The sequence below is a fragment of the Bidens hawaiensis genome, unplaced genomic scaffold (assembly GCF_021521415.1).
Source record: "Bidens hawaiensis isolate Kalapana, Puna unplaced genomic scaffold, B.hawaiensis_p1.1 tig00059070_1, whole genome shotgun sequence".
Taxonomy (NCBI): Eukaryota; Viridiplantae; Streptophyta; class Magnoliopsida; order Asterales; family Asteraceae; genus Bidens; species Bidens hawaiensis.
Window position 1 is genome coordinate 1 of NW_027500649.1, and position 7,107 is coordinate 7,107.

General features: G+C 38.8%; 1 protein-coding gene across 1 annotated transcript; it reads right to left on the minus strand.

Moving 5' to 3' along the window:
- Positions 1–3,577: 3,577 nt before the first annotated feature.
- Positions 3,578–5,805, minus strand: LOC143602521 (membrane steroid-binding protein 1-like). The gene is made up of 2 exons (XM_077079596.1): positions 5,446–5,805; positions 3,578–4,151 (listed from the first exon to the last, which is right to left on the minus strand). Exons 1-2 carry the CDS (start codon positions 5,757–5,759, stop codon positions 3,746–3,748), a joined length of 720 nt encoding a protein of 239 aa, XP_076935711.1. The 5' UTR covers positions 5,760–5,805; the 3' UTR covers positions 3,578–3,745.
- Between the last annotated feature and the right edge of the window lie 1,302 nt (positions 5,806–7,107).

The window sequence follows — 7,107 nt, forward strand, 5'->3', positions numbered from 1 at the left end:
TGGGTTAAACGTGATCGAAACGCAAAGAAACAATTTTAAAAGAATGTTACGAGATGTTTTTAGCAACAATAAAACATTTTCAAGATACAAAAAATTTTGTGATGAAGCTAATTGTCAATGGTTGGGGCCCAATTGGGATTGTCCAACAAGATGGAACTCGACTTGTGATATGTTTGAGAAAGCCATCCAACAAAAAGAATCACTAATTGCGTTTCATCAAATAATGTCAAGTAGGGGTAAATGTGCACCGTACGATCCTAGAAACTGGTTATTGATTGAGATCGTTACGGAGGTCCTTCAAATTTTTAAATCTTGCACAACTAGTTTATCCGGGGTTTACTATCCAACAAGCCCCATTGCTTTACCAAAAATTGCTGTCATGTGCACAAAGTTGAGTGAACTTCATTGTAGGGGTGCACCTTATTTTGATATGGGTGTAAAAATGAAAGAAAAATTTAGAAAATATTTTCAACAACTACCCGCTGTTTTGACATGTGCTGCTGCGTTAAACCCTTGCATAAATGTTGGTGGTGTTGAAGCTTTAAAAGAAAAAAATTGTGATGAGCTAGAGTTAAACGACGATCAAAACCCCTATTATAACCAAACTTTAAAGAATGCTTTCAACACCACCTTGTCTAACATGTATGATGTTTACCTTACAAAATACGGGTCGTCTTCCCAAATTCATGACTCGTTAAGAGCTGTTGCCCAATCCCAATCCCAAACCGACCTTGAAATGGGGATGTACTACATGATTTGGGAAGACGCCGGTAAACGTCAAAAGGTAAACACCCCAAGCAGTGAACTTGGAAGGTATGGTGGTACCAACTTTGTGAAACACATGACTCCAGATGAATTTAGAAGTCTTGATTTGCTGGCTTGGTGGAGAGGTAAGGAGGATGAGTTTCCGATCCTCGCCGCCATGGCCAAAGATTTACTAACGGTCCAAGCTTCCACGGTAGCTTCGGAGTCTGCTTTTTCTGTTTCTGGCAGGGTTATATCGATTAGGAGGACTCGACTCACTCCACCAGCTGTAGAGATGTCTATTTGCTACAAGGATTACTTGGACTCTTTAGATAGGGCACAACATCAACGCTCACTCGAGGAGGAAATGGACTATGAGGCGGGCTTGTATGAAGACGAGGTCAATCAAGGACACACTAAACCAATGACCGATGAAGAAGCCGCGTACGACGATTACCTAAGGAATAGCTCGGGATCGGGTAGCGATGAAAATAATGAGTAAGAAACAGCAAGTTGTTAATGTAATCGTGTCTAAGCATTCTTTAATGTTTGTATTTTTGAGTTACGAATATGCGATAACGATTTAATGTTTGTATTTTTAATGTAAAAGCTATAAATGAAAGTTATGTATTTTTGAGTTACGAATATGCGATAACGATTTAATGCTTGTAGTTACCGGTTTGCTTTGTAGTTACCGGTTTGTTTATACTGTGAAAAAATAATGGTTATTTAAAAAAAAAAAAAAAAAAAAAAACCGGTTAACCGGTTAGACCGGTTATCAAAAAACCGGTTAATAAAAAAACCGGTTTATTAACCGGTTCTAACCGGTTCCCAACCCGGTCCTAACCGGTTTGACCGGTTATGGTTTTCATACACAAAAACCGGTTATTAACCGGTCCGGTTATTAACCGAACCGGTTTTTTTCCTGGTCGAAAAAAACCGGTCCGGTTAATAACCGAACCGGTTTTTTTAAAAAAACCGATTTGAGCACCTCTATTGTTGACACATGTTGAGTAGGTCCTTAATTCTTTTAAATATATAGGACCAGAAGGTCTCCCCAACCACTCCTACCTTCCACAAATAATCCCATTATCGACAAATACATGTTTAATTTAACTAGGAGTTTGAATGTCGTGCAATTTTTATTAGACAATACAGGTGACGTCAGATGCTCTCCATTCAACAATTGACATGCAGAGGCCACGGCTTTTGGTGGCGCCTTCCCCATCAGCCACAACTTCATTTTCCTTAATACATGTCTGATTTGAATGTTAGAAATATTTCATGTGTCATTTGCGGCCTCCTAACCTATCAATTATGTTAAGTTTCTCAAAACTGAAACATGATGGCAAAATAGGTTCATTACAAAGGAATGAAGGATATACATTTTACCTTAGTTTTATCTCGACTTAACTTATCCTACACGGGCATATATTGTCTAAGAAAGATGTTACTTGATCCCATACTCGACGAATGACGATGTAAGTTTACAGCCAAGGGTAAACTTAAACACCTTAGCTCACTTCACCGTACATTACATTAACTACTCCGCCTAAGAGGGATGCTACCTCACATTATGGTTGTAGTGAGAAAGTACCTTAGGTAAGGGCAAAGGTGCCCTTTTAACGCATAATTGATTAAAAACAACTTGTTGAATTAATCAATTATTGTTTTTTATTTTGTTGTTTTATTAAAAAAGATCTTTTTATTGATTTTCTTTATCAACAATTATAAAAATTATAACGAAACAATGTAAATAAACGATATATATATACACACACATACAACCATTACAACGAGTTTGTACAAGTAATAACAAAAATCTATCTAAATGACAGAGTCACCAAGGTCATCGTCGCCATCGTCGCTATCAAGCTTCCATATGAATCCCGGTTTATCGTCGTCCTCGCGGCCGCGCCTGACGCCCAGTGTGCTCGCTTCATGGCCAGAACGTGGTGGTGGTTATTTGTGTTTTTTATTGTCACGTAAATCCTAAGATTTAATTATCGTCTGTTAGCACGCTGATGACGCTGTCATTTAGATATATTTCTACATTTTGTTATTATTTGTGCAAACTCGTTGTAATGGTGGTGGCTTTTTGTGTTTTTTTATTGTACAATGGCGTCGTCGTCCTCGCGGTTGCGCCTATGCCCGATGTGCTCGCTTCATGGTCAGAATGTGGTGGTGGTTTTTTGTGTTTTTCATCGTCACATAATCCTTAGATTTAATCATCGTCTGTTAGCACGTTGGTGATGCTGTCATTTAGATAGATTTCTATATTTTGTTATTACTTGTACAAACTTGTTGTAATGGTTATGTGTGTGTGTGTGTATATATATATATCGTTTGTTTACATTGTTTCATTATAATTTTTAATTCGGGCTAATTGTTGATAACGAAAATCAATATAAAAAAATCTTTTTTTTAATAAAACAACAAAATAAAAAACAATAATCAAAATAAATAAAACTAAACTAAAACTAAAATAAACATTAAACAAAAAAAGACAAAAAAAACACAATTTTTAAAAACACCTATATGCCACGGACAAAGCTAAATGTCTAAAAGGTTACACAAAAGACAAAAACACACGTCATTTAAAAAAAAATACATATATGCCACGGATAGATATATATATGCCACGATTAGGCAAAAAATAAAAAAACACGTCTTTTTAAAAAAACACGTCATTTTAAAAAAACACCTATATGCCACGAATAGAGCTACATGCCGCAGTTAGGCCGGTTTTCTAACCACACCAAGCTCTATGCAACTAGTCCATTATAACCACCCTACACTAGTGGCTGCATAGCTAATAAATCACCCCAACAAGTCAGCATATAAAGGCCATGATTCCTCATAAAATCCACATTACTCAAATACCATAATAATCAAATTAAGTACGATTATCAGTCATTGATTTATGCTTAATTATAAGAGTCATAACTCGCCCACAAGATATAAATTTTCACAGCCATGGCCACCAAACCCTCATAAACTTCTATTCATCTTTCTTAACATACTCCGTGGTTGCACTTTCTAGCTTTTCCTCTTTATCTTCTGTGGGCTCTGCAACATGAGCGGCCGTAGATGGCTCAGTGGGTTCTGCTGCAGTTGACTCGGTGGCTTCGGCTGCAGATGGCTCAGCGTGTTCAGCTGTAGACGGCTCAGTGGGTTCCGCTGCAGTTGATGCCTCGGGTGCACCTTCAGGCTTCTTAATGGTTCCAACCTTGACATACTTGCTCATGAACTTGTATTCCCAATCTTGCAATGCATCAAGCTCAAATGCACCAAGACCAGTCAGATCACCATTCAAATCTTTTTCTTCAAATGACATTTTTGCAAGTGCCCTGCTAGCATCTTTTCCTGCAAACAGTGCGTATGGCCCACCTGGCCCGTAAAACATCCTGGAAATAACAGATATAGTAACCTTATATGAGAAAAAATAGCATATAAATAGTGAAATGATAACAAGCACTACTCTAAACAAACATACAATGTAATAATGCATAAAGTTTAGGTAAACTCGGTAAATCACAAGAGTCACAACACTCCAAAACAAGTTAGGTGAACATATGTCCAAAATGAATGATCAAGAAATATGGTAGGTGTGACCTATAATTCCTCCTGGTGTACATATACACAAACATGTATTTCAACATAACGCTTCTTAATAATTCAGAAATTATTATGAAATAATACCCACACACAGTACCAATTGTAATGCTACAATATGAAAAACTACTCATGTTAGAACCTAATGGAACTAAACTACAAAAACATCTAGAACAAAATAGGGGTGCAAACAAGCCGGGCCACTTGCGAGCTACTCATAATGACGAAATCGGATCTATAGAAAAGCTCAAAACGAGGCGACCCCGAGCTCGAGCTTTGTGCAGGAAGAATGGTTTAGGCTCACTGAGCCCGGTTATTTTTAAGTTTGAACTCTTTAGGAATTCTGTGTATTAATTTGACACTGCAATCGTGCTTGAGCGAGCTTAGGCTCGTTTAAGGTTTTTTTCAAAATATATAAAAAAAATTAAAATGTATAAAAATAAAATTATAAATAATAAACGAGCCGAGCTTGAACTGTAAAAAAGGAGCTCGAAACGAGCTAAGCTCGAGCTCTCGCAAGTCAAAACGAGCCGAGCCGCTGCGAGCTACTCGAAATGATGTAAAAGGATCAATAAAAATGGCCAAAAACAAGTCGGGCCTAAGCTCAAGCTTTGTATAGGAAGATCATTTAGGCTCATCGAGCCTGGTGTACTTTAAAGTTTTAACTCTTTAGGACTTGCATGTATTAATTTTCACACTGCAACCGAGCTTGAGCTTTAGAAAAAAAGCTCGTAACATGCGAGCCAAGGTCGTAAGTCAAACGAGCTGAGTTCGAGCCGTACCGTTAGCACCCATAGAACAAAGCAAAGAACAGGAATCATTAGCATCATGGATTACATATAGATTGTGTGGTTCCGCATCTCTTAATTTCACAATAAATAAAACAAAACAATCAATTGAAACCCCTGATTTTATTAATTTTGACTTTATCAAGTCAAGTAAATAAACCATCTGTTCGTGTATATCAAGAACATAACAGTGAATTAAATTCCACCAAAAGCCATCCAATTTTGTGGGTTACTTTTCCCCAAAAGGTAAAGCTTAAATAATAATTTATAACAAAAGTAACATGAACAATATACCTACCTGCTTTGTGAGACATCATAGATCTGGCTTTTGATGGCCATAAGGAGTGGCTTTTGAGGGTCGGTGCCGTCGTAGGCTTTCAACTCCTCCTCAGAAATCTCGCCCAGCTGGACCGGCGGCGGGAGCGGCTGCACATCCTCCTCGAAGGAGCGTGGGCGGTGCTGCGGACGGTGGTCGGAGGATCCGCCGAACAAGACGGAGACGATGTAGTAGACGGCGATGCCGGCGGCGATGACGGTGAAGAAGGTGTTGGGTGAGAGCCCGGTGTAGGCGGTGATGGATTCTTTCAGAGTCTCCAATAATTCAACAGCCATTGTTTGTTGACTCACGAAGAGAATACGATAGTGTTGTTGGTGTTGCTTTGGGATAGTGTGTGTGTATATATTGACATTAGACTACATGGTGGCAGGTGGGGGTAGAGGTGGTCAAAAAAACCGGTCCTCGAACCGGTTTGCCGGTTTAAACCGGAAACCGGTTTTTAAGAAAACCGGTTTTTTGTAAACCGGTTTGACCGGTTTACAAACCGGCGGTTTATATATCGGTTACACAATTTGGAGCCAAAACCGGTTTTATAACCGGTTATAAAAAAAACCGGTTTTTTTTAATAACCGGTTATTAAAAAACCGGTTTTTTTAATAACCGGTTTTTTAAAAAACCGGTTAACCGGTTTTTTTATAAACCGGTTTTTGACCGTTATAAAAAAACCGGTTAACCGGTTAAAAACAGGTTTTTTCCCGTTGATTAACGGCCATATAGCCGTTTTTTTTAAGTTTTGACCGTTTTTTTTTTCCCCATTTTACCCCCACAAACATCTATATATAGCTTAGGTTGGGTATTGGTTAGATCACTCGATTATACAACTCCAAACGCTCTAAACGTTTATTACATACGCGATTATTTTGTTATCTCACGCTCAATTATACCACATTACCACTTCATACGCTCTTATTTCGTAGTCGATTATCATGGCCTCCCAAAGTGCTGCTTCATCCGTCAACATGGGTGCCTCGAACACGGGAGAAACGGTCGTTCGGGTCATCCCCACGAAACGAAACCAAGATGTTTGGCAACATTTCGACCTATGCGAAATGTCTAACGGTACCCAAAAAGCTCGATGCAAACATTGTTTGAAGTTTTATGGCAAAGATGCAAACTCCACTTTAAGAGCGCATGTACAAAGGCCCTTTTGCAAGGCCTTGAAGGACGAATCGGGAAGTAGTTCGCAGCCGGAGATGACGAATCAAGGAACGGTGTTTACGTACGACCTTGAAGCGGTACGTCAAAAGTTTTCAAACTTTGTGATTCAAAATACACTTCCTTTCAACCACTTCGACAACCCTCAATTCACGGAGATGATGCAAAAGTATGTTCAACCACGCTACCAACACGTAAGTCGTTCGACCCTTAGAAGAGATTGTCTTAAAGCTTGGAAAAATGCTAAATCCGAACTAATTTCATACTTTTCAAACTTACAAACTGGTGTAAACTTAACAACGGATGTGTGGTCGGTACCTAATGGTTCGCCCGACTCATACATTTGTGTGACGGCTCATTGGGTTGACCCCGGGTCGTGGCAAATGATGAAACGAACCGTTGCGTTTCAATTGTTTGATTACCCGCACACGGGTAGAAATATTTTTAAACTCTTGGATAAAGTCATTC

What these genes read in the sequence shown, in the direction of transcription:
- LOC143602521 (XM_077079596.1), bottom strand. Translation starts at nt 5,759, where the DNA reads ATGGCTGTTGAATTATTGGAGACTCTGAAAGAATCCATCACCGCCTAC. An exon ending in TATGATGTCTCACAAAGCAG is followed by an intron (nt 4,152 to 5,445) that starts GTAGGTATATTG and finishes TGTTATTTCCAG; the next exon opens with GATGTTTTACGGGCCAGGTG.